This window comes from Copadichromis virginalis, linkage group LG4 (genome assembly GCF_057382275.1).
Source record: "Copadichromis virginalis isolate Kocher_CV1m ecotype Utaka linkage group LG4, C_Virginalis_male_GT1.1, whole genome shotgun sequence".
Taxonomy (NCBI): domain Eukaryota; kingdom Metazoa; phylum Chordata; class Actinopteri; order Cichliformes; family Cichlidae; genus Copadichromis; species Copadichromis virginalis.
Genome location: NC_140621.1, coordinates 21,803,544 through 21,831,519, shown reverse-complemented (window position 1 = coordinate 21,831,519; position 27,976 = coordinate 21,803,544). Strand labels below are relative to the sequence as shown.

General features: G+C 39.5%; 2 protein-coding genes and 1 long non-coding RNA gene across 5 annotated transcripts in view; 2 read left to right on the top strand and 1 right to left on the bottom strand.

Moving 5' to 3' along the window:
• LOC146711373 (uncharacterized) overlaps window positions 1–27,976 on the top strand; it is a 72,420-nt gene that overhangs the window by 24,558 nt on the left and 19,886 nt on the right. The gene's annotated exons all lie outside the window — the stretch shown is intronic.
• Window positions 4–26,864, top strand: LOC146711374 (nuclear GTPase SLIP-GC-like). 3 transcript variants are annotated; one of them, XM_085454212.1, is made up of 22 exons: window positions 4–146; window positions 6,954–7,258; window positions 16,038–16,079; window positions 16,192–16,230; window positions 16,522–16,546; window positions 16,708–16,794; window positions 18,880–18,967; window positions 19,926–20,136; window positions 20,258–20,479; window positions 21,584–21,790; window positions 21,883–22,058; window positions 22,651–22,744; window positions 22,827–22,914; window positions 23,032–23,153; window positions 23,390–23,563; window positions 23,650–23,804; window positions 23,933–24,050; window positions 24,183–24,291; window positions 24,393–24,523; window positions 24,739–24,820; window positions 24,997–25,078; window positions 25,387–26,864. In XM_085454212.1, exons 1-22 carry the CDS (start codon window positions 71–73, stop codon window positions 25,454–25,456), a joined length of 2,703 nt encoding a protein of 900 aa, XP_085310338.1. In that variant the 5' UTR covers window positions 4–70; the 3' UTR covers window positions 25,457–26,864. The 3 variants fall into 3 exon arrangements, with proteins under 3 accessions (XP_085310338.1, XP_085310336.1, XP_085310337.1); XM_085454210.1 differs by lacking the exons at window positions 4–146; window positions 6,954–7,258; window positions 16,038–16,079 and adding an exon at window positions 14,957–15,147; XM_085454211.1 differs by lacking the exons at window positions 4–146; window positions 6,954–7,258; window positions 16,038–16,079 and adding an exon at window positions 14,957–15,147 and having other exon boundaries at window positions 24,997–25,102; window positions 25,387–25,451.
• LOC146711375 (uncharacterized) lies at window positions 11,805–13,164 on the bottom strand. Its single transcript, XR_014920150.1, has 4 exons — window positions 12,807–13,164; window positions 12,598–12,709; window positions 12,194–12,282; window positions 11,805–12,080 (listed from the first exon to the last, which is right to left on the bottom strand). It is a non-coding gene; the product is annotated as an uncharacterized LOC146711375 (long non-coding RNA).

The window sequence follows — 27,976 nt, the reverse complement described above, 5'->3', positions numbered from 1 at the left end:
GAATGCAGGATATTTTATCAAAGCTATTTAGCAGGAGCAAAGCAAAGGATGACTTAAATAATAATAATTAATGTGTCCTGTTTGTGTCCCACTGCTTACTTCACATCTCCCTCAGCAGCCTTTTCCAGCATTACTTTCAACAAAAGGTGAGCAGTTTGAATTTTTAATCTGAATTTAATATCAGTGTCTCTGATTTTATATGCATTAAAGTTGGTCACAAATGTCAAATCTGTAAAGCAGCACTGTCTGGTTAAATATTTCAATTTATCCTAACAAACTTGAAGCATTTTATTATAGTTTTTTTTAGTAGACAGACAAAGTAATTTTAAGCCTCAGTTTTGTACTATATAATGGCCGTTAAGCAAACGACAGAAGCTAGAAAGGTGGCTATCATCATCCATTTTGTGAGGAAACGTGCTCAGATATATATATGTGTGTGTATATATGTATATATGTATGTATATATATATATATATATATATATATATATATATGTATGTGTGTGTGTGTGTATATATATATATATATATACACTCAACAAAAATATACGACAGCGTGTACCAGTTCCCACGAATATCCAACAACCTCGCACAGCCATTGAAGTGGAGTGGACCAACATTCCACAGGCCACAATTGACAATCTGATAGACTCCATGCGACGATGTGTTGCACTGCATGAGGCAAATGGTGGTCACACCAGATACTGACCGGTTCTGGGTCCCCAGACCCCCAATAGTGCTATATATGTGTATACACACATATATACATATATACACTCAACAAAAATATAAACGCAACACCTTTGTTACTGCTCCCATTCCCCATGGGATGGACGTAGAGACCTAAAATTCATTCCAGATACACAATATAACCATCCCTCCCAAACAGTGGTCACAAATCAGTCCAAATGTGTGGTAGTGGGCACATCTGCCATATTGAGATAATCCATCCCACCTCACAGGTGTGCCACATCAGGATGCTGATCTGACATCATGAATAGTGCACAGGTGTACCTCAGACTGCCCACAACAAAAGGCCACCCTGGAATGTGCAGTTTTTTGCGCTATTGGGGGTCTGGGGACCCAGAACCGGTCAGTATCTGGTGTGACCACCATTTGCCTCATGCAGTGCAACACATCGTCGCATGGAGTCTATCAGATTGTCAATTGTGGCCTGTGGAATGTTGGTCCACTCCACTTCAATGGCTGTGCGAGGTTGTTGGATATTCGTGGGAACTGGTACACGCTGTCGTATACGCCGGTCAAGCACATCCCGAACATGCTCAATGGGTGACATGTCCGGTGAGTATGCTGGCCATGCAAGAACTGGGACATTCTCAGCTGCCATCTGCCCTGAACAATGTGAACCATGATTCATCCGTGAAGCGCACACCTCTCCAACGTGCCAGACGCCATCGAATGTGAGCATTTGCCCACACAAGTCTGTTACGGCGACGAGCTGGAGTCAGGTCAAGACCCCGATGAGGACCACGGGCATGCAGTTGAGCGTCCCTGAGACGGTTTCTGACAGTTTGTGCAGAAATTGTTTGGTTGTGCAAACCAATTGTTCCAGCAGCTGTCTGGGTGGCTGGTCTCAGACGATCTTGGAGGTGAACCTGCTGGATGTGGAGGTCCTGGGCTGGTGTGGTTACACGAGGTCTGCGGTTGTGAGGCCGGTTGGATGTGCTGCCATATTCTCTGAAACACCTGTGGAGACGGCTTATGGTTGAGAAATGGACATTCAATGCACGGGCGACAGATCTGGTTGACATTCCTGCTGTCAGCATGCCAATTGCACGCTCCCTCATTGCTTGTGGCATCTGTGGCATTTTGCTGTGAGACAAAACTGCACATTCCAGGGTGGCCTTTTGTTGTGGGCAGTCTGAGGTACACCTGTGCACTACTCATGATGTCAGATCAGCATCCTGATGTGGCACACCTGTGAGGTGGGATGGATTATCTCAATATGGCAGATGTGCCCACTACCACACATTTGGACTGATTTGTGACCACTGTTTGGGAGGGATGGTTATATTGTGTATCTGGAATGAATTTTAGGTCTCTACGTCCATCCCATGGGGAATGGGAGCAGTAACAAAGGTGTTGCGTTTATATTTTTGTTGAGTGTATATATGTATATATGTGTGTATACACATATATAACGCTATTGGGGGTCTGGGGACCCAGAACCGGTCAGTATCTGGTGTGACCACCATTTGCCTCATGCAGTGCAACACATCGTCGCATGGAGTCTATCAGATTGTCAATTGTGGCCTGTGGAATGTTGGTCCACTCCACTTCAATGGCTGTGCGAGGTTGTTGGATATTCGTGGGAACTGGTACACGCTGTCGTATACGCCGGTCAAGAACATCCCGAACATGCTCAATGGGTGACATGTCCGGTGAGTATGCTGGCCATGCAAGAACTGGGACATTCTCAGCTGCCATCTGCCCTGAACAATTTGAACCATGATTCATCCGTGAAGCGCACACCTCTCCAACGTGCCAGACGCCATCGAATGTGAGCATTTGCCCACACAAGTCTGTTACGGCGACGAGCTGGAGTCAGGTCAAGACCCCGATGAGGACCACGGGCATGCAGTTGAGCGTCCCTGAGACGGTTTCTGACAGTTTGTGCAGAAATTGTTTGGTTGTGCAAACCAATTGTTCCAGCAGCTGTCTGGGTGGCTGGTCTCAGACGATCTTGGAGGTGAACCTGCTGGATGTGGAGGTCCTGGGCTGGTGTGGTTACACGAGGTCTGCGGTTGTGAGGCCGGTTGGATGTCCTGCCATATTCTCTGAAACGCCTGTGGAGACGGCTTACGGTTGAGAAATGAACATTCAATGCACGGGCGACAGATCTGGTTGACATTCCTGCTGTCAGCATGCCAATTGCACGCTCGCTCATTGCTTGTGGCATCTGTGGCATTTTGCTGTGAGACAAAACTGCACATTCCAGGGTGGCGTTTTGTTGTGGGCAGTCTGAGGTACACCTGTGCACTACTCATGATGTCAGATCAGCATCCTGATGTGGCACACCTGTGAGGTGGGATGGATTATCTCAATATGGCAGATGTGCCCACTACCACACATTTGGACTGATTTGTGACCACTGTTTGGGAGGGATGGTTATATTGTGTATCTGGAATGAATTTTACGTCTCTACGTCCATCCCATGGGGAATGGGAGCAGTAACAAAGGTGTTGCGTTTATATTTTTGTTGAGTGTATATATAATATATATATATATATATATATATATATATATATATATATATATGTCATGATTCGTTGTGTGGCAGGCAGGAGAAGGACCCAAGATGCAGACTCACAGACACGGGGATAAACTTAAAGAACACAGCTTTAATGCTGGCACGGCAGAATACAGGAAATACAGAACTAACTGGGAAAAAGTAAACTAACACTCGCAGGAAGACACAGGAAGATCCACACAACATGAGGCAGAACGCGACACAGAACTGAGGGAGACGCAGACATAAATACACCAAGGGTTAACGAGCGGAGTGGGAGCACATGGGGAACACAGGTGACACTGATAATAATCACGAGACATGGCAGGAGTGAACACAACACTGACGGGAGACGGGCGAGGTGAAACAGGAAGTACAGAGGTTCAGACAGGAGGAGAGAGAGCACGAGTAGAACACCAACATAACGGGCAGGGGAGACACGGAATAAACACGAAAGGGGACGAGGGCTCATGAATACACAGAGGGGCACACAGGAGGTGAGAGTCACAAAGGGAAAGCACTCAGGGAACACCACAACAGGGCAACTCAGGAAACGGAGCCTAAACAGGGAACTGAATACAAAGACACATGAGAACTAAGAATACTGGGCCAACATGGCCCAGGATCATGACAGTATATATATATATATATATATATATATATATATATATATATATACACAGTTAGCGCTTTATTATTTTGGTTTATTATTTATCTTTTCCTTCCACTCTGTGACATTGAGCAGTACAGAATGTGAAATGTTTATGTTGACTTTCATTGCAATAAACGACTGTTTTCAGAGGTATAACATTTAAAATACGTAACGTCGGTACATGTATTCCGTTACTCCCCAACACTGGTAATAAAGAAAACCAGAAACAATTTGGTGAATGCATTTAGGTTTTGGGAAGTTTTGCATTAGGGAGATTTGTGTATGAAAACCTGTAAATGGAAAGATGGCAGGATTTAATCTTTAGTTCAGTTTCATTTCCTTTTTATCAGAAACTGAAAGTGAGTCTTATTGTCGTACTCTTTCATTAAGAACATGACACTTTTTGCCTCCAGCAGGCTTCCTGACCTTGCTTTACGTGTGACTTTCCATAGCAGTTATTTTTCTGTTATCTGGACAAGGCTATTTTATTACATATTTTATGTGTTTAATCGTCACAGAGTTAAATATAAGCATCTTTTGACTATGCCTATCTATCTAAACAGCTCTGGAAGAAGGATAGTCATGCATCAACACCACTTCTTCATCTCCCCCAGCCCCTTTTTTGTTTTCTGAGTTCTGCTTTTCCCTGCACACCCACTTTACTCTGTCTAGGTTTAGCGTTGTGTTATATGTAGAGATCCACTTTCACTTGCCTTTTGCCAAACAGTCAACTACACCTTTTTGCAAAAACAGAGTCTCAGTTTTGTTTTTGGTCTTTTGCTTTTAGCTAGATTTTTCTTTTCACCCTGTTCCAGTGTGTGCCTCCCTGCATTTTTTTTATTTACTTCTCTTATTGTCAGAAGAAGAAGGAAGAAGGATAGTCAGATCCTGTTGTGCTGTTTTGTTTACAATGTGTGTTTCTGATGAAATAGTACATGAGAATAATCTGAATAAGTTGAAACAGCACCTCTGTTTGTCACCAAACTCATTGTTGCTGTTGTAAGTGATGTAACTTTTTCTTCTTTGTTATTTTTATTTAATTTATTATTATTCATTTTTGCAAAGTTTTTTTGTTTTTTTTTCTTTTTCTACTTGACCCCTTTAACTCATTTGAACTTTGACATACAGACAACAATGAACCAAGACAGTTTCTACATTTGACAAACATCCAGCCACTCTCGTCAGCCCTTCCTGCTTTTCTCATTCCCTGATCGGCAGATCAGGTTTTACTTTGTTTCTGACCATAGCTGGACTGGCCATTGGGCATACCGGGCATTTGCCCAGTAGGCGGTGATTTTTCGTTTTTTGGTGGGCAGATGGTTTTTTTGTTTGTTTGTTTTGTTTTGTTCTGTAACGGTATAAACAATGAAAGTTCATGGATTGGCCAAAGTGTCATGATAAACTCTGGGCTGGACCAATTACAGCCGAGGAGGTTGGATGCACCCTCCCCCTTGCTTGGGCAATGGCTCCGAAAGCAGTCTTATTGCAGACAAATATAAGAAAATGGTACTGAGGTGAAAAGGAACACGATTTGTCCCGTACTTCAGCTAGAATAAAAAAAAGACAGAAAGCTGGAGTTATTCTGCGTCTTTATGCTGCACAGCTGCCTCTTCTTCTCTCCTTCTCTCTCTCCCTCTCCTGTTTGGCACTTCAGTCATGAAACTGATCAATGATCAGCTGATCGTCTTTTCTGTCCCGTCTCTCTCGCTTGCCCACTTTGTGCCAGAAAGAGGAAACCAGCGGATGTTGAACTAAACAATAGCAGCAAGTTTAAGCTTGATCAGCTGTTGTTAGAATTGATTCAATATTACTTTCTAGTATCAGCTGATGTTTGCTGCAAACACAGCTGTAAAAGCTGCTGGTCATGATATCAGTTTGGATATGTGGTGAGAGGGAAACATGAAGATGAAACCAGGAAATGTCCTTACTGAATCATCAGAGCTGAACAGGTGATGGAGAAACAGGTTTACCTTTTAGGTGACATGAATGAGTTGAAGGGAAGTTATGAACTGTTTCTGAGAGACAAATAACACCAGGATCCTTTTTTATGTAGCTGACAGCTGGTAACTGTGCAGGGGCGGATCTAGCTAAGTTTTGCCGGGGGGCCAGGTAGGGCATTAACCGGGAAATTCTCATTTAAAATGTCTGGTTTTTAATAAATAATTATCTGAATCTTACAAACAAAGTTTTCATTTGATGTAAAATGTATAAAAATCCATTATTGTATCTAGTAATTATTAAGTCTAACATATACTCTAAGCTATGGTAGTTTTTCCTTTCTGAAGGTATCATCTGTGCAGTCTACAATTATGTTGAAGAAATTATTATTTCATTATTGTAGTGTGTTAATAATTGATTTCTGTGCATTTGTTTTTACATGTGCATTAAATTAAAGACGATTATGTCAATTAAGCATCACGAGGCGGAGGGTGGGGGGTGGTTCCCTATTTTTGTTTTTTGTTTTTTTTGGGGGGTGGGGGTAGGATTTGTCAACCCTATTAGTTAGGTTGCTTAATATTTCCATTAAGTACTGTTTCGAATACCAGAATAGGGAGGATGGTGTAGGTTTAAGTTTATTAGATTGATACATATATACCAACAAGACAGTGTACATCACAGTGACAACAGTGTTTGTTTTCATTCAAAGGCTTTATGGTTTTTCCTATATAACCTGGTGGGCCGGTCTCTAGTCAAAATGCCCGGGCTGATTTTTTGTCCCAGTCCATGCCTGGCTGGACCCAGAGTGAAATTAATTTGTTATTTCTTATCTTTCATCTGAAAAGTGTCACTTACGTTAATACATATAGGTGAGTTTGTTTTAGAACTTTTATGGTGCGCTAATTACATTAAATTTCAACATATCATTTTGTGGCAGGTTGTGGTTTAGCATCAGGTGAGGGGTAGAGCAAGTTCAGGTGACAGCAGCAGGGGAGGCTGGGAGAAAGAGCTGATGCCTGCCACGGTGTGAAACGAGTGGCTTCGAGTTGTGAACTAAATAAAAACTATTAGTGAAACGTGACGCAGAACTGTCTCCTTGTGTGTGTCATAACAGAGATCAGTAACAGAGTGATACAGTGGTGCCCAGCTTGCCGCTACGACATGTCAAACCCACAGAATCTACAGCAAGGTCGCGCACTGGCTCAAATGTTGGCCGACATGGCGGACGTGCAGCAGCAGCAGGCAGTACTGCAGCAGCAGCAGGCAGTACTGCACCAGCGGCAGACGCAGATGCTACTAAACCTTTTGCCTCAGTCTGGGGCCGCTGCGAATCCGCTCCACCTGGAACTCTCTCCAGAAGACCATCGTCGCCGCTTCCGTGGTTGCCGCATGGGACCACAAGAAGGGCCTTCGGCTTTTGCCCAGCAGCTCCTGTACGACGCGGGGAGGTGGCTGCATCCTGGCAGTGGGGAGGCGCAGCTGCTGGAGGCTGTCGTTCTGGAGCAGTTTGTGGAGGGGCTCCCAAGGGAAATGGCGGACTGGGTCAAGTGTCGCAAGCCACCCAATCTGCAGGCGGCAGTGAGGCTGGCTGAAGAACACCTGGCGGCGCGGACGGAAAACCCCAGAAGATCGCAGCCAGGGGAGGTGAGCATCTGCAAAAGAGTGATTTTTGATGTTTTGGTTTTTTAAGTCTAATATCTTTACTTATGTTAGTAAATACACTTTAGTCAACAGGGTTTATGGAAGGGTTGTATATAAAATAAAGAAATGATCTGTCTTCCAAGTATCTTTATGACTTTATGCGTATTTGTACCCATATTGTCATCAATCCAGTTCTTTTTGATTATAGAACTGTGATGTTATATTTGTTATTTCTGATGCCCTCTTGGCTAGCTCTCTCTTGAAAAAAACATTGTTATTGTCAATTACGTTTTACCCTGATTTGAAGTTACTTGATATTCGTCATGAGCGATATTTTTGACAGATTTTAAGTCAACAAGTAATTTATAACAGCTTAAATTCCTGCAGTAAACTTTTTGGCAAATGCTGGAAACCCCTTTTTGGCAGATGATCACTTTTTGGTACCCTACTGGCCCCAAGGAGCAAACTTTCCGTGCCTGTGCCAGCGACACTGACCATTGAGGACCACTGGCTACGCTCCAACAACCATTTCCTCTCTGCTCTCTATCCCCAGGTCCTGGCAGCGACAGGCGCTGTACCTGGCTCATTGGTGGCTGCACAGACACAGGGACAGGTGCGTGAGCAGTGTGGGGACCTGGGACATTTTCAACAGGAATGCCAGGAGGACGCCATGGAGGTGCAGCAGGTGTACAGTGTTACCAGGATGTCTACACCCAACTCTGGTCGAGGAGGGATTCTGGTAAGCTGCCATGTATGACAGGGAATTGGGGTTGCATGCAGACTACTCATTGTTGGAGGAGTTGGTGAAGGTTAGATGTGTGTATTAGTGGTGGGCAGGCACGTGCGAGGGGGGGGGGGGGGGCTTGAGCACCTGCCCCTTTCCTGATGGGTGCCCCAAGTGCCCTTTTCTTGAGTATAATTTTTATTTATTTTTTATTTTTATTACTATTTTTTGTTTATTTTTGTGTGCGTGTGGAGTCTGTACAGTCCTGTCTGTTCCCCTCAACAATAATATTTAACTATTAATCATAGTTTTGCTAAGTAACAGGATGTGGTTTCCATCAGTCACATGACTACCATTAACCAATGATCGCCCTTGATGGCAGAGCACGCTGGTTACGAACCGAGAATGAACTCGCAAAGAGCACGCGCATTCTTTGCCGTCTGAGCGGTGCAGAGCTGTAGGAGACTGGTGCAACAAAAGCCAGTAAGTAGGTGTATTCTTTAGTCAACACAGCCCGTTCCTCCTGCACTATCAGGAGCAGGATCAGCAGAAACTCCTCAACAGCAACATTGTACCCCATCAGGTAAAACAGTGATATAGTATGATGCGATTCTGTATTAGATTCTTAAAGAATGTGTGTTGTTGTTCAGCCTGGCTCTATGTGCCTGTTTTTAACTTTGAGCACCCGCCCCTTTAAACAGCTCTGCATGGCCCTGGTGGTGGGCGGATCAAACCAAAACATAGATGCCAAAGTTTGTTTTGATATTGATAAATAGGAGCATAATGAGATTGATATTAGTTTCTGTCTTGATACATGCTCAATCATCCAGGTAAGTAAATCCCAAGTTTTCCCAACTATATAAAGTGCAAATGTTTATAAGGTTGGGGAAACCTGCAGTTAGCTGAGACTGAAGAAGTCACTTGGATGAGCGATGAAACGTTTCTCCCACTGAAAACAGTCCAGATGAACAGAATTAACTTTTTGGGATACTGGTTTCTGTTTCTTTGTTACTCCTAGAATCATCAAAGAGGCAACCTAAGGGCAACCTCTATCTAAGTGCTGCTGCTTTCAAGTGTCACAATAACATTTATTGTAATTGAAACAAATATCCCGAATATATCATAACCCCTTTGTGTTAACTGTAAAAGGGATACTGTGCAGTTACTATATTTAAACTACAAGTAGATGTGATACAGACTTCTCATTATATGTTTTCTGTCCTTGGGTTTAATTAATAATCCAAAGAAAAGAAAATCCCCCAAACACTTACAGGTCATGAAAATTCATTCTGATTTAGCAGTTTGATCCACCATCCACCATAATTATTAAAAAGAATCAGTATCTGTATCAGAATCGTTGATACTGGGCCTTTATTTACTTAGTATAAAAGGAATACCAAATCCAGCAGTATCTCACACCACTAATGTGCATGGGGGAAATTCATGAAAGTCCTATCGTGTTGAAGACAATATAATTACACCGCAAAGCAAGACACGAAGTAGGCAAAGTTCTTCATGTTTCTCGTGCACGGGAGAGACCGAAGAGGCGCCGTTCCCTCGCCTGACCCGGTTGCTCTCGTCCGTTCTCCCGTACCACTGTTCTTTTATTGAGGTTACATGAATATGCATAGGTTCATTAACATATGACGTCTACATTCACACAAAGAGTACCTTGCCTGTGTATGTGTGTGTGTGTGTGTGTGTGTGTGTATGTGGGTGTGTGTGTGTGTGTGTATGTGGGTGTGTGTGTGTATATGGGTGTGTGTGAGAGATCTGTGTGAGGTCAAGATGTGACCCTGTGAAGACTCCCTAAAGCTGGTGCCAGGTGTCTGAGTCCATCTAACAAAAGGCTCTTATACTTAAACAGATATACGTGTGCTTGCTATACCATAAATCAACAAGAAAAGATAAACTCTCCTAGGGAGTATGTGATTTATACCAAGGATACACTCTAGAGGAATGAATGCACTTCCTTCTACACAGTTAATACAGACCTCCTTTAAGATGAAACATTCTTTCAATCTACAAATGATTATACACTTCTAAGCATATATGAGTAAATGTTTCTAAGCATAAATGACAATCAACAATACAAAACCTATCATTAACCTTCTGGGGTCCCGGGTATAATTGACCATTTTTGACTACTTTTAATTTGACCTCTACATATCACCATTAAAAACTATTTACTTTGCCTTGTTTGGTGTCATTCTTTTCAGTACAGCCTCACATGTCTGAATTTACAGTTATGTTTTAATTTTGACATACTCTATTAACACAACTGATCTAAAATCAAACAAAAAAACATAAAATCTGAGTAGAAAAAGTTATATTTTATGCTGTAACAACCACAAACATGTTTAATGAATCATATTTCATAACTTAAATATAAATTGTAAATCTTAAAATCCCATGCACAAGTTGTAATGGTTCGCAGTGGCTGACCGTGTGGAGAGTGTTTGGAGGACCCAGGTGCGGACACAGATAAGCAGACCAAATTAACTTTAAACAAAAGGCGAGCCTTTATTTGAGGCTGGAGTACATGAACTAAACTAAACGAGAAGTGAACAGGGTCAACAACTAAACAGGAACCTAAATTGGGAAGAAACTAACAACAGTGAGGCTATGAACAAGACTGTGCCTTTATTTGAGGCTGGAGTACCTGTCTTTATAGGTATTTTAACCAACACTAAACTACTGCATGTTTCCATCAATACTTAAACCACCTAAACACATAATTGTACTTATTCCTCAAATTGGACACCCTTTAAAAAAAACAAAAAAAACAAATGTCTCACAATGTATAATGTCAATATTAATATCCTAAAATAAGAAAGCATTGCATGTGATGTAACAGAGAAAAAACTAAACAAAAAAAGGTCAATAGGCATGTTTTGTTTGCTAAATACTTTATTAAAAGACAGTTTCCTATTTACATTTATATGTTTCACAGAAGTTTGTAATTTTTTACTCTGGGATGGGGATGCATGATGTGCGTCCTGCACCACCCAAACGATCTGGGGCGTATCGGAGCCATTTCTGCACTGCTTGTGCAAAGACAAACTCGGACATAGAGTTTGCCCCTAACTGCTGCGTCAGGCCATCTAGGACAAAAATACACACACACACACACACACACACACACACACACACACACACACACACACACACAAAAAGTGAATTAGAGCACATGAATAAGCTCTTGTTAACTGTCTTTAAAACAAAATAAACATGGGGTCCTCGGGCTGTACAAACTACAACCCGAGCCAAAGACCAAAGACTCCATCTCCAGATTAACCGGACATGAAAGTCTTGTTATTAAGAAGGACAAAGTAATATAGCAAAAAAACGGTAAAACTTACCAAATATGCATTTGCAGAGCGCTGTATCTTTAAATGCCCTTTTTTGCTTTGTCTGGTCCTTGGTTTTTTTCCCTGCCCAGTTTAGTACCGAGGCCAGCTCGTTTGTAATGGCATAAGCCATTACACGGCGTACTCGCACCTCCAGTGTGGTCCCTCCAATCAAGGCAAAGCGTCTCACCTATAGACACATTTTAAGAGATGGAATTAGCGTGTCTCATGTCTTTAATGTGTATGCAAGTGCTTGTGTGTTTAATCAACAGGCCGTTGTTATGTATTTAAATCACATCTGACAGCTATTACACTTTATAGTTACAAAGTGTACATAACCTTTATATACTTACCATTGCCTTGTTTGCCTCTTGTGATTGAAGAGCTGCCTCTGCATTGTTTAGCTCCTCAATGTTGTGCAAGGGCAAATCCAGAGGCAGTACCCCAGCATCTACCGATTCATTGCAGCCGGTATTGCGGATGGCTCTGACCTCCTCACGGAGTTCGTTAACAGCTCTCGTCAGGTCTGACAGAAAAAGATAATTTTTTTTTAAGTATTTAAGAATACAGACAACTTGTCAAAAGTTTCCTTGTGTCACACACAGATATGTACAAAGACACCAGACAGTATTTTATTACCTGGTATTTTCACTCGAGGGGGCTGGGGAAACCGTTTTTTTGTGGGCTGCTCATCCTCTGAGTCACTATATGTGTACAGGGGATTTGGTCTAAAGAAAAAAAGTTGAAAACGGTCAAAAATAATTACAAATGTGCTTTTGGAATATTATTTCCTAAAGTTACAGTTTGATTTATAACAACACACACAGGAAACGGAGATGTGCAAGAAGGTACAGTATACAAGGAATTTTTGAAGTGCACAAGTGTACACGGCTTTGCATTTATAAAAAGTTTACAAGCTTCCACTTTTTGGACTATATTATGTGGTGATATTGCAGTATGGAAGCACCACAGATATGTATAAAAGACAAGATCATAAATTCTTAGCAATCAAAGATATGTTTGTGAAATTAAAAAAGTTTTACTTGTGCTTTCTTTTATGACTGGTCTGAGTTTCAGCTTCGGACTGAAGGTCAGACGTATCACAGTGTTCACTTAGATATTTCTGAAGACTGGGTTCTGCTTCGTGAAATGTGTCTGGAAGTACAAACACAATGTATGGCCAGACATAAATTAGGACACGAAAAACTTGTTATTGTTACATTTATACAACACCAATCCAGATGATACCCACCATGGCTTATTAGAAGTCGGACTGGTGCATAGGTGAGCCATGTTGCACCAGGATGAACTCTCCTCTTTACTGTGTCGTGGATCCTGAATGTGTCTCACGGAAGATATGGAGGCCATGACAATTTCTCCCCATTTATCCATGAACTAGGGACTATTTCTGTACCACCAGTGCTGAACTGCACAATGCACCAGTCTTTCATTTTTATCTTTTTTTTAAATTTGGAGTCCTTTTTTGCCCTGTCTAGGATAAACAGGAAACAGATAATTACAATATATTTCATAGTCACTACAAAACTTGATCTATTGATTGAACTAAATAATAAATAATAGCTTAAAATGTATATAGGCAACAATTACAAGCAAACCCGATAAAACAAACTCTTTTTTTTTTTAACATACAACTGCGTGTGTATATGTAAGCATTTAAACACTGAAGATAATAAAATTAACAGTATTTTGTCTAAGTCTGCCATTGTAGGAATTCATGGCACCGAGACAAAAACTTGGCGCAGTGTGGCATCAAAATAGGCGCACACCTTCGACGCTGCGTTTTCTCCGTCTTCCTCGTCCACACGTAAATGCTAAAACGGAGTTTTCGAAAATATCCGCCCTGGCAGGCGTCTTTAAAAATCTCAGTTTACGTGTGGACAAAAGGTGCAAACGCAAGGTAGGTGAGCGTGCAGCGTAAAGTTTGAATTGAGTGCGAATCGAAGCGGGTGCTCTCCAATCATTAAAAGTAACAAAGTCATTGAACACATTTATACAGTTACCTTTACGTTTATCAATCATATATCACAGATTTACAATTTTTTGTAGTACTATGCTAAAAAGCAACTACAGAGCGAAAGTCTGGGTCAAGCGCCGAGGCGACAGCAAGAACAAAGGAACCCTCGAAGCGTTAAAGCTAGCTTTGTAAGGGAATATAATGGAAAAGTATGAAACGAAAATGTTTTCTTTGTTGATAGACTTTGTTCGCAGTGCAATTTATTTGTTGCCGGATTGTAAGATGAAAGTAGACACAATTTCGGGCTCCCACATTTTATCCGAAACTTTACATTAACAAGTTTTTTTGTTTGTTTTTTTTACTGTTATTCAAATGCAACCATGGAAATAACGAATAGAACAAAAGTAATTCATTCTTACCTTATATTAATCGTGGTGCAGGCCAGTGCAGTCCATGAACTGATGCCTTCTCCGGTCAATTCCGCTGAGAGTAAATCTAATGTCCCGCTCTACTGTACAAGACAATGGTTACCTGGAGGGACATACCAATGTGATAGGGGTGCTGCGGAATAGTCCAAGTGGTAGCAGCTTTAATTTCCCGCTCAACCATAAATTGATGATTTTTCAACGTGATTGTTGTCACCTTGTCAACTATAAATAGATCAACAATCAACGATGACAGAACAACAGTGAATCAATGTTATTTCAATGTCAGTGTCAGGTTTCATCAGTATTTCAATGTTGTTTCAACATTGGTTTTGTGTTGACATTTCAATCCTGACGATTCTGATGGTTCAGATGGAAAATCAACATCTGTTCAATGTCTCCTTGCTATCTGGGTAGGCAAGGCAAGGCAAATTTATTTGTATAGCACAATTCAACAACAAGGTGATTCAAAGTGCTTTACAGAGACATTAGAAACAAAAACAAATAAAAAGCATGATTTAAAATTGATTAAAACAAGCAAACAAACTAACTAAACACACACATTCATTCACACCTGTTCGCGCGATCTGAACCCTTATCGTAAGGGGAGCTACCAGTCCTTCTGTGGACGAGCTACTTTCTATTTTAAATTCCCTGAATTTAAAATACTCTCTAGACCCAGTCTAGACCCAGCTGGGGAGCTACCCAGAGCTCTAAACCCACTTAAACAAACAAACAAACAAAACAGTATATAAAATCAAAACAGATAAAACCAGAACAGTAGATAAAATCTGTAGTTAATGTAAGTTTTGAAATTTAAGCTTAAAAGTGTGGATTTGGTGCTTTATTCAAATGCAGCTGAGAATAGGTGAGTCTTCAACCTGGATTTAAATAAACTGAGTGTTTCAGCTGATCTGAGGCTTTCTGGGAGTTTGTTCCAGATATAAGGAGCAGAAAAGCTGAATGCAGCTTCTCCGTGTCTGGTTCTGACTCTGGGAACTGATAAAAGACCGGATCCAGATGACCTGAGGGATCTGGAAGGTTCATACTGGGTCAGGAGGTCACTGATGTATTTTGGTCCTAAACCATTCAGAGCTTTACCATTCAGTGCTACGATTCAGCACAGCAAGGAATGGGATTAGTGAGTCCTGAGTGATTCGCTTATGCTATGATTCAGCACAGGAATGGAGGGGGTGAGTAACTCAAATGTGCTGTTAGCATGTTAGCTGAGCGATGCTACAGTGAACCAAGGAGCTATTTTCTTGATGTGAGGTTTCTACTCAAGGTTTTTTCTTCCAGTTCAGAGCAGAAATGCTTTTGTTAAGAAACTGGCTGTTGTTTTTTCCCCACACAATTTTAATTATAAGCTAGATATATTTCTACTAATGGAATTAGCTTGCTAACAGCAACAGGGATGAGTCAGTGAGTCAGTTGGGATTGTGAATCATGATTCACGAGTCAGTAAAGTGATTCTCGAGTGTTGAATGATTCGTTCACGAATCGAACATCACTACTGCTCAGGACAATCTCCCAGAGGGAGCTAACGGGACCTACGCTACCCTTAGCTGCACGGGCTAAAGAGGCCTGGATAACTATGGGATTTTTAAGGTTTCGAAGCAGAGTCTACAATTCTGTGATCCTGGCCTCCAGAGCTGCAGATAGGCTACATTTTTTGCAAGTATCATTATTGCTGAAGGAGGCTGAGGAGTAACTAAACATCTGACACAATGAGCAGGAAAGTGCAAGAGGGACAGGTGAAAAGGCCATGCTGCTAATGAGTTGGCTATGGCCAAGCTAAGCTAGTGAACCCCTGAAGACAAAGTGAGTGAATACTGTGAGTGAATACACAGAGTGTGTGAAGATTACACCTTGACGTAAGTTATAAGTTTTTAATTAAATTGGCTACGCAGATAAGCTACATAAAAGCATCACTGTGTGTTGGAACAAGAAGTGATAGTTTACCGCAGAGAGCGAACACCAGCGACCCACTGGTGTTTGACAGCATCTCACTGGCAGTAATTATTTGTAGAGTAATTTTATTAATTCTTAACTAATATAATTTGAGTTGTTTTGATTGTGGCAGGAAGAACAAAACTCAAATCAGGAAACAGTCATTTCTTTTCAAGTCAGTTTAAAACATTTTTTTCCTTCAGATTGAATGTCCATACGACAAATACAATTTTAATACATGTTTAAGAGGTTAATATTAAACACTGCTTTGCACTTTTTATCTTCAGTGTGAACAGGAGCATGAAGAAGCAGCTGATGTGGTTCAGGTAAGGATTATACTGAATTTCAGACATATGAGCCAACTGCCTGAGACAAAGTAAAGCTCCATTGGGACTGGGACTTAATTATGTAAAACAACTATCTCGTCGGATCACTGATATTTAGTAAGAAAAAGGTTATTGTAATTTATTTTTCATCAGTCTGCTGGTTAATAAAAAATAACTGCATTTAAGTTTGTTGATTGTAAAACTTATATGTTAGTGTCCTTTAAAATTTGTTAAAGAGCAATGCCAATGCAAATAGTAATAATTTCCTGTATAACTCATATTCATCCTCAGGTCTTGCCATCCACAAGTGATACAGGTGAGACACATGCATCGTATTTATTGCATCTCATATTATTCTGTGTTTTAAAGGCACAAATATTTTTTGCAATCTACATAACTTTACTAAGAATAACTTTAAGTGCTGAGAGAAAACCATTTTTTTGTTCTTATTTTTTGTTGTTGTTTTTATCCAATCAGGAAAGAGAAAATCAGACCTTCAAAGTGACACCATCAGGTTGCAGTCACCAGCTAAGCGACAACGTCTGTCTATGCCAGGATCTGAAGGTATTTAGGTTTCTTACTAAACAGTGTCACAGTTTAAGGGTTAAACCTTTGTGCAGCACAATTTGTCCAACATCTTTGATGCTAGAAGTTACTTTTTCTTTGGGCTTTTGTCAAAATTTAACAGTCACATGTTGCATGGTATATTATGGTTGATTGGTAAGTGGTCACATTATGGTCCTGATATTCTCTAATTCACGCAGGTTTGCTTTCTTGTTAAACATGAGAATTTACATTTTCTGGTTATTCTAGTCTATAATTCCTTCTAAATAGTTCTTTACATTTATGCCAACAGAACCAGTCATACTGTCTGATGTGAAAAGCATCATGACATTTGTACATGCCAGACTAAATACCGTATTTTCACGACTATAAGACGCACCTTACTAAAAGGCGCAGTCTCAGTTATGTGTGCCATTACTGTATTTAACACACACATAAGGCGCACCTGATTATAGGGCACATACAATTATGCGTGTTTAAAAATAAAGCGGGAGCAAAACTGAGTTTGGAACTCACATTTTTATTACCGGTAATTGTCATCAATCAAACCCATGGAAGTCCTCATCCTCTGTGTCTGAATTGAACAGCTGCGCTAAATCTCCATCAAACATGCCAGGTTTCTTTTTTCACTGTCAGAGTCACTTTCCGTGCCGTGCGGCTCCTCGGAAATGATGCCGGCTTTTGCGAAAGCTCGAACAACAGTGCCAGCAGACATGTTAGCCCAAGCATCTACAATCCATTCGCAAATTGTGGCGTAACTCGCCCGGCGCTGCCTTCCACTCTTGGTGAAACTGTGGTCTCCATCGGTCATCCATCGCTCCCAGGCCGCTCGCAGCCTTACTTTGAACGGCCGGTTCACACCGATGTCCAGCGGTTGGAGTTCCTTTGTCAGGCCTCCCGGAATGACAGCAAGCTCACAGTTCATTTGTTTCACTTGTTTTTTCACATCGGCTGTGAGATGGGCACGCATAGAGTCACAGATCAACAGCGATGGTGATGCGTGGAAAAAACCACCTGGTCTCCTTACATACACCTCCCTCAGCCAGTCTTTCATCATTTCCTCATCCATCCAGCCCTTTTCATTTGCCTTAATGATGATTCCTGCTGGAAACTTCTCTTTAGGCAAAGTCTTTCGCTTAAAAATCACCATAGGTGGCAGTTTCTGTACATTAGCATGGCAGCCAAGCACAACAGTAAAAGAAGACTTTTCGTGCCCCGTTGTGCGTATCGCTACCGTGCTGGTCCCCTTCTTCTCCACAGTGTGACTCACCGGGATGTCGAAAGTGAGCGGCACCTCGTCCATGTTAGTGATGTGGCTGGGCTGGATGTGTTTGTCGGCGATGTGTTTGCTGCAGTAGGAGCGGAAGATGGCCAGCTTTTCATTATAATCTGCTGGAAGTTGCTGCGCTACCGTAGTCCTGGTCCGGATGGAAAAATGGCACCGTTTCATGAAACGAAAGCACCAAGACGGACCTCCTCGGAAATGTTCAATTTTCATTTCTTCTGCTAGCGAAACTGCTTTTAGTCGAATGGTGACCGTCGAAACGCTTCTCCCGCTCGTTCTTTGCTCGATGATCCAACGCTCGAGTCTTTCCTCCAACTCGAGCCACCTCGCCTTATGTCCGCGGAAACTCTGCTGCGTCTTCTTGACCTGTCGGAGCTTGTTTTCCAGCTTCCTCCACTTGCGAACCATCGATTCATTAATCTTAAATTCTCTCGCGGCTGCTCGATTTCCATGTTCCTCCGCGTAGCTGATGGCCTTCAGTTTAAACTGTGCTTCATATGCGTGTCTCTTTGCCATTTTCAGGGTTGTTAAAACAACGATGTTCCACATAATGCACATACCTGTCCTTTTATACAGGTATGTGCAATTGTCCCGGTGTATATACGATCAACGCCCACACTTCACCCTCTAGCGTTCTCATGGTGTTCTCTACTACGTCCTCCTTACAACACACAGGGCGCACTGCACTATAGGGCGCGCCGCACTTTTTAAAGAAAATCTAAGGCTTTTTTTATGTGCGCCTTATAGTTGCGAAAATACGGTATTTGTTTTAAATAGTTTTTTCCTTTCTTTGTCCACAGAATCAATCATACTGTCTGATGTGAAAAGCATCATGACATTTGTACATGAAAGACTAAATGACCAAGACAAACTCAGTGATTTCTTAAAGTGAGTATTAAGTTTTTTCATATTTTGTAATGTATGGGCCTGGTTCCACTCCTGATCATGTGACAGTTTCACAAACAGATCAAAGAGAGATTGTGTTTGAAGAAACCAAAAATGCAGAAAATATCTGTAAAACATCCTCAAAAACTCCTAGTTATGTGTAATTGAGTCACACAGAGAAGATGGTCCCTTTTCAAGAGTCTTGACACACGCAAAAATAAGCAGTATATTCACATGATCAGAACAATTAAAATGATTCAGTCCAAACAAACTTTATGGAAGTCACACTGGTTACACCAAGATACAGTCACAGGAATGAGTAACTACATTGATGAGGATTTAAAATTTATTAACCTAAATGCACTAACTGCACGTCTTTGGACTGTTGGAGAAAGCCAAAGTACCTGGAGAGAACAGAGGCAAACACAGAGAGAACACGTAAACTCAAAACAAAAAGGCCCCCAACCAAATGGTGGTGTGAGACAACAGTGCCATCATGAACATGAACCCTTTTGGTTCAATAGTCACCAGTTAGTTTCTTGTGTCAGTCTGTTTGACGTGTTGGTTCTTTGTTTAGTTATTTTTACATCATACTTTTGACTTACAGCCGCACAATTATAGATGACGGAATGATTCGGTAGTAAACTAAAACTTTCCAAGTTAAGACCAACAAAGACTGATATTTTTAGGAAGTTTTGGTGACTTAGCTACATTTTTTTTCCTGTTCCCGGTATCTACCAACTCTTGAAGGAAACATTTTCACTTTAGCTGACACAAAAAAGAAGGTGTAGATCAAAACAACATACAGTAAACAATTAGTGGAGCGAGTCTATAAAACTGAAATACCTAGTAGTGATTACTATTAAAAATAACAAAACTCTCTTTTAAACCTTTTGAAGCATGCTTAAAAATGTTTTCATGACTGAATCAATTAACCCATCTTTAAAATCTTGTTCAACAGGAAAAAGATCAGTGATTTGGACAAGAGGGAGCTGGTTGGTGTCATTGGTAAAACTGGGGCTGGAAAGAGCTCTTTGATAAATGCCATCATTGAAGAGAAGAATCTTTTACCCTCAGGACGCATCAATGCCTGCACCTCAGTCATGATCAAAGTGGAAGCTAACACACGTAGCACAAAGTATGAGGCAGAAATTGAGTTCATCACAAAGGAGGTAAAATGAATTCTCAAAGTTTGATTTGTACTTAAAACTAAATCATTTGTTATAGTGCAGTTCTTGGAGCTTAAGGCTGGGTACATTCCTCCAATAAATGGCTTGTCATCTATTTTTGTAGGAGTGGAAAGATGAGTTGTGGTCATTTCATCAGTTTCTTGACAATAATGAAGATCAGGACAAGGAAGGCGATGATGATTATCGTGATGCTGTTGAAAAGCTGTCAGCACTTTATGGAGAAGAATGGAAAGAAAAGTCCTCTGAAAACCTCATGGAGAACAAATATTTCAAAGAAATTCCAGAATTTCTCCAATCCAGGCGAAAGATTTTGAGATGTGAATCAGTAAGACAAACTCATATTGCTACTATAACAGACAGCCATGATAGTCTACACACTGGGGATGCTGGGAAGGGGACACAGGTGAAACTAGGACATCTTGGACACAAAAGGGAACTGACCAAATTAACAAAAGATTACGAATTGGAAACACATCTCACTTCTGAAAACAAAATGCAGCATAGATCCAAAAGTCCAAAAAACACAAAACACCAAAAACAGTTTTTTTCTTTCTTTATTTCTGTCTGTCGAATGATAATTAGAGACTTACTCAAAACTATCAAATGGTTGATTGTTTTAAAAAGGGTTTCACATGACCTGAATTTCTCCTCAGTCTTGATCCAATATAACGCAAGGGGAAGCTTGTACATGACACAATCTGATCATTTAAATCGAAAATTGACGAAGGTTCCCTTGCACATCTATTTTGGCATTGCCCTGTCTTTAAAGCTTTTTGGAGCCAGATTTTTACGTGGTTTTCAAACCAATTTAGGAAAAAAGTACCACTTGTGGTACACTGGCTATAATTGGATCATTTGCATCAATCGAATCTTTTTTCCTTTTCACAAAAACAGATAATTACAATGCTGGCTGCAAAGAAACTTATTCTTTTACAGTGGCGGTCTTCTTCGGCCCCGTGTTTTAAAAGGTGGTTTAATGAGATGGTGTCTGTGGCCAGGGTGGAACAGATAATATTTGATAGAAAGGGGAAACTGGCGAGTTTTTGTACGATTTGGTAGCCATTTCTAGAATTCTTAATTAACTGATCATAATTCATGCCTCACACGCTGTGCGAATTTTCTTATTTTATTTTACTCTTTATTTAGTTAATGTTGTTATAATTTTTTCTTCCTCTTTTTTCTCCTTTTTCTTTTTTCCTTATAAGTTCACAAATGCTAAATGTAGTAATTGTCCTCAGTTGAATCTGTATAAGCATGCTGTGTTTAATATAAAAGCAAAAAATAAAATAATTTTTAAAAAAAATCTTTTTTTAGTGATCCAATTTCTTTAAGTTGTTTTTTTTATGTCGCAGACTTTTTAATGGTTTTTGTAAAGCACTTAAACTGTAGGATTAAAATTAAACTGCACTGCTTTTATTATTTATTGCAGGCTAATGAACTTTCTGCACAATTTGTCAAGTACACAAGAAGTGATTCAAAACAAGGAGAAGGCAATGAAGGAAAAAAGTGGTTTTGGCCACTAGTGAAGTGTGTGACTGTCAGGGTGCCAAACAAGTCTCTTCTCCAGCATGTCACACTTGTGGACTTTCCTGGAAATGGCGACTGTAACAAGAGCAGAGATCAGATGTGGAAAGGGGTAATTCACATTTACTGCTCTTTGCTTATACTGTGTTGTCTGTAAACAGTTATCCTTCAATGAAGCACTGAGACATGTTATTCTCCTTTCAGATAGTTGGAGATTGTTCTACTGTGTGGATTGTGACTGAAATTAATCGAGCAGCATCAGAGAAAGAGGCCTGGGAGATCCTGGAAAGTGTCAGTAGTCTGATTGGAAATGGTGGCGAATGTCAGCAAATTCACTTTATCTGCACCAAGTCTGATCTTCTTGATGATTCAGATGATCTGTAAGTACATTTTCCATGCAAACTCCCATATTTGCGAGTTTGTTTTTTTAAACAGTCAAAATAAATACATTAAGCAAATAAAGCCATATAATCATATATGACTGGACCCGCAAAGCAGACTCGCACAACTGAAGCTCAATAGGTTTATTTCCAATGAAACAAATGTATACAATGAACTGGTGATTTAGTGGAGAGCACCACCCTAAGGTGGTGGTTTGGGAGAGAGTACTCAATGACTGGCTGGAAGGAAAGACTGTAGTGAATAGGTAAGTATTTTGGTGTGAGGCTCTGACAACCCAAGTTAGCAAGTATGAGAGGATATTAACCAGACCAGACATTTAAAAATAGAAGGCAACAAACTGGAGTACCAGCACCATCAGGCAGAGAAACATTGCCACAGCCAGTCTTTAAAGACAATCTATGTGTTAACAAAGAGTTACAGGTGTGCAAAAGTCAGGCAAAGCTCAGTTTGGTTCACACATTTTCACCTAAAGGCCAAGAATAAATCAAAACCGCCCAGCCTGCCCCAAATTAATGATGGTGATGATAATAGTGATGACGGTAACAGTACAGATGTGCACATTTCTTGTAGTTCACGAGCTCATATCCATGATGGAATAGTAATGAGAAACCAGCAAGCCAAGGATGGAGTAAGGAAAGAATTCAACAAGCGAAGCAAGATTAATGTGAGTTTTATAGGCTGACAGAAAATAATACAGACTCTCCACAGTTGCAAAGATGCTTTAAAATTAAATCATTTTTCCGCAGAAACACTTCACTGACGACAGTTTCAAAGTGTTCACAGTGAGCTCCAAAGAGTTCCTAAAAGGGAAACATCTAAGTCCAGAAGAAACTGGTAGGTGAAGTCTTGATGCACATGTTGTTTTAGTTTGCTCTGACTGAAAGAAGAATTATTTAATTTGAATTATAGTACGTAATTTCAAACTGTGGCACTGAAATTTCTTCTTAACAGAAATACCCAAACTTCAGGGATTTTTGCAAGAGCTCAATGACTGTCACTCTGAGATAGTAAACTATGTGAGTGGAGCTTATGGGATTCTTGCTTTGATTCAAGGAGCCAACTCCGGAGGAGTGGTAAGGTCAAGTAAAACCAACTCTTACATGTTGGGATTTCTCAAATGTCTTTGTGTTTCTTATTATGTTTTTTTATGTATTAATTTATAGGTTACTAAGTGATCAATTGATTCATGTATTTTTGCCGTTCTGTTTTACTTACAGTAGAGTGACTTAAAGCCAAGTGGAGTTTATAGATCTATAAGAAATAATAAGTATTTTTTTTATATAGTTTTATTCCTTCAAATATTTTTCAGGATGATAAAAAAGGTGAGGTGTGTTCAGAACTTGAGAGAAACATGATCCTTCAACTTGCAAATATCAACAAAGAAATGGAAGAGACCATTACGGCCTTTGAAAAATGTCTTAATGATGGCGTTGAGAAATCCAAACGTTCATACGGAGAAAAACTCAAGAACTTCTTGTATCACGTATGTATTTTAAATCTAGTTACAAAAAAATTACATATTTAACAGTAATATGTATTTAAATAATTCTGTTTTCTTTTTTGCTTTAGGGAAATAAGGGTGGTACTTTTCTCAGGCTACTGAAGTGTGTTGTTAAGAATGGTGGCGTCTACAAACCAAGGAAAGGGACCCTAATTAACCTTAACATGAAGTTGGCTTCATGCCTGACTGACAGCATTGATGAAAAATTCAGAAAGACCTTCCCGTAAGAAAAGACAAGTTCTAAACAGTCACATAATATTATTCAAGATATGTAATTTATAACATATCACAATTTTCAAATATAAACTTGCCAACTCTGCCATTAATAACCACAATGTTTACATGTTTTAGAAATGACTCAGAATGTGGAGCATTCAACGGAGTCATCAAGACTTTTTCTCTTAACACTGATTCTCTGATTGAAAAGTACAAAAATACTGAACTGCAGCTTAGATTTCTCAAGACAGAGGTAAGAGATGAAACTTTCCTATACATCAATTCAAACAGTAAAGTACAGTAAAAGGAAAAAATGAAAAATTAGTTTTATAGCTTGATGTAATTTAAAACGACGTTCATCTGTATTTCATGTTTTGTCTCTAAGGAAGAAAAAATTAAGGCAAAACTGAACAGAATGATCCGGGAACAGAAGAAAAAACTCTACAGCAGTCTGACAGAGACAATTGTGAACATTATGGAAGAAGGCTACAAGAGTAAGAGATAATATTATTCACAACTTGGCACTAAAACACATATTTATATTTATCGTTATTGAGCAAGAGAAATCTGATTGGAGTTTTCTGTCTTATTGTAGAGGCTGCAGAATTTAGAGGAGAAGGCATGCTGTACAACATGAGGGAGACTATTAAGAACCATGTGCACTCAAAAAAGGACATGTTTGAGCAGGCAAAAAATACCATGTTGGAGAAGTTACGCAGTTTAAGGGTTTGCCATGTTTTATGAAGGAATATTATGACCGTATTTTGTTATAGCTCACCTGAAGGCTTTTTCTGTGTTTAACTGGAATAGACTTATACAAAAAGTTATGTTTCCATTTATGTTTTAAATCAAGTCTGAGAAATTTCTAAATGTAATTTAATTTGACTTTAATACAATATTTGATCTGTGATAAGTGAATACAATTTTTTTTTTTAAATTAGAGAGACATCCTTGAGATTCTGGAGACTACTATGAAGGAATCCTTTGAACTTTCATTCAGAACTGATGGGAGCTCACTCCCAGGTAAACAGGACAGTTTGCTGTAATTACATCGGTTCCAAGTGCTTGATAATGCTTCCGTCCTTTTCTCTTTATCTTCGCAATCTTGCACCTGATAACTTAGTCTATGTAACTATTTATCTATTTTTTAAATTAACTTATAAATTACTGATTCACAAAAATTCAAATTTGTTTTTCAGATGTTTCAACAGAGCTTGATATGGTGAAGAAACGTTATGATGAACTTCCAGGCACTCCAGATGATGAAGTGTCCCTTACTGGGTAACTCCTAATATGTTATCAATGGTATTACATTAAATATTAAAAATTTTACAAAAAATAAAGAATTTTTGCTCTTAACAATGTTAACAATTATTTTAAGCCAAAGTATGATGATCAGCTCAGAGGCTGCAATGAGTCCATTTTAGGGGAATCTGCAATTCAACATTTAAACTAATTATAGCCATTAGTATTCTTTAGTGTGAGGAGTTTTACAAGCAATATTACGATTTTAAAAATGTAGAAATTATATTATGTTCATTGGTTATTGTTTATTGTCAAACCTTTGCTCTCTTTTTTTAATGTTTCAGATTTGCTGACCAGGTAGAAACTGCAGAAGCCTGGACACAAACAGGTCTTACCAGAGGAAGTGCTGTTTAAAACAAAGAAAACATCCGATTTGGTCTCAATCCTTTTCAGTTGTTTTTATTTGGTCTTTGGTGACATTTGACTTTGATTTTGTGAATGTCAAAAGTGATTCTGGATTTTTATTTCTGTAAGACATTTGTCTCTTTTAATGTTTTAAATCTTGAGGCTAGCAGAGAAGTTGGAGGAAAAACTGAAAGAGATTCACATCACTCTACATATATGTTTTGATCTACTTTAATGGTTTTATTTCATGAGTTTAGTTATGGTTCATTCAGATGACAATGACAATTATATAGCACATTTCAGTACATGTAAAATCAGTCTACTTATCACAGAAGGTAAAAACATGGCAACACTTTATAATATAGCCCACGACTAACGCGTAATTCCCCTGTAATTAATAGGAACATCAATGTATTTTATCTAAAATTACAATTAAAACTGTGATTGTATTTACCTACAAATATTTAAAGGTAACAAGTCATCCAGACCATTGATTTAAGATTTTTATTATGAGATAATAGTTTTTCATCTCAACCTTTCACACACAAATATGTGTTTTTGACAGGTTTTCATACATTAGAGCCACAGCAGAGGGTGCGTTTTCTTAAAAACAATATCTGAATTAGGATAAGATGGATTTGTGTATGAAAAACACAACTAGTCATAAATTTATTTGTAAAACTTAAAGTTTCTGGGGTTTTTTCCAAGGACACATTCACACTTCTTGTCATGCTCTTTTAATTGTTGCTTTCTTGTTCCCTACAATCTTTCTGACCTGTCATCTATGTTTATTCTTCACAAAGAATATTATTATATGAACATAGTTTTGGTAGTAGTATCAGTGGACTCTGTTGTGATATTTTGACAACATAGTGTGCTGTTAACAGAATTTGAGTTTGTCTAAGGTGCACCTCTGTCACACCTAACACCCATTGTTGTTGTTGCAGGTCTTTCCAAGTATCCTGTGCCATTTGAGTGCCCAAAAAAGAACCGAGTGTGCTTTGTATGAAAATATATTATCACATTATTTCTAAAAGCGTGTCTTACAATCTTAATCCCCAATTTACCTTAGAAATCAACTATACTTTTGTTTGGGTTTTTAAGCACAAATATCCTGAAATGCCATGTCCAGTCATTTTTGTTCAAGCTCAGTTTTTAATATAAGTAATAAAAATTAAAAACAGTTGTACACCCTTACTCATAATATTATAACCAGATGTTATTTTAATTCTGTGAATACATTTTCAATGCTTAAAGTCTTTGATATGAGTCCCTGAATTGGCTGTAACCCCCATTACTCTTACTCTTAGGGGCATTGTTTTTTTGTTGTTGTTATTTTTGTTTGTTTTCTTTTCTTTTTTAAAGGAAAATCATCTTTTTTTAAAGAACCAGAATAAATATCAGTCTTTCATCAACATTTTCTTCCATTTTTCTGAATGATTCACAGATGTGTTGAAGCATAGCATGTTCACCCTCTTATGCTTATTTACAGTATAAACTGATACTGCCTCACATAAGTAATAATGGCTAATTTAAGTATAAAATATGAAATATTTCTCAATGCATTTTGTATTATAGTATTTTTTTTTCATATTTTGGTATCTCAACCTCAAAAACGTAAGGCAGCAAGACTGTTGATGTAAAAGGAGACTGTGAAGACTATTTGTGTATAAATGATAACAATAGTAAATTTACAGTGAAGTATATGGGCATGATTTTATTATTTTTTTATCATTCTTGATGAGCTCTCAGCCGTAAAAGGCTGATGGGGTATTGTAGTCACTCTGCCTGGTGGGTGGAGCCTATCCCAGCAGTCCAGAGGCGGGGTGGACAGGTCTATCGCAGGGCCAACACAGAGAGACAGACCGTTATACAGAGAGTGCAGAATTATTAGGCAAGTTGTGTTTTTGAGGAATAATTTTATTATTGAACAACAACCATGTTCTCAATGAACCCAAAAAACTCAATATCAAAGCTGAATGTTTTTGGAAGTAGTTTTTAGTTTTAGCTATTTTAGGGGGATATCTGTGTGTGCAGGTGACTATTACTGTGCATAATTATTAGGCAACTTAACAAAATACAAATATATACCCATTTCAATTATTTGTAGTGGCTGTAGCTCAGGTGGCAGAGCAGGTCAGCCACTAATCAGAAGGTCGGTGGTTCGATCCCAGGCTGCACCCTGGCTGCATGCCAAATATCCTTGGGCAAGATACTAACCCCATGTTTGCCTACTGGTGGTGGTCAGAGGGCCCGGTGGCACCTGTGTCCGGCAGCCTCGCCTCTGTCAGTGCGCCCCAGGGCAGCTGTGGCTACAATGTAGCTTGCTATCGCCTGTGTGTGAATGGGTGAATGACTGAATGTAGTGTAAAGCACTTTGGGGTCCTATGGACTAGAAAAGCGCTATACAAATGCAGGCCATTTACCATTTATTTATTTTTACCAGTGAAACCAATATAACATCTCCACATTCACAAATATACATTTCTGACATTCAGAAACAAAACAAAAACAAATCAGTGACCAATA

Coding starts and splice junctions, on each gene's coding strand:
- LOC146711374 (XM_085454212.1), top strand. CDS start 71: ATGTGTCCTGTTTGTGTCCCACTGCTTACTTCACATCTCCCTCAGCAG. Junction 16,795..18,879: donor GTCTATGCCAGGATCTGAAG/GTATTTAGGTTT, acceptor CTTTGTCCACAG/AATCAATCATACTGTCTGAT. Junction 23,564..23,649: donor TCAAGAACTTCTTGTATCAC/GTATGTATTTTA, acceptor TTTTTGCTTTAG/GGAAATAAGGGTGGTACTTT.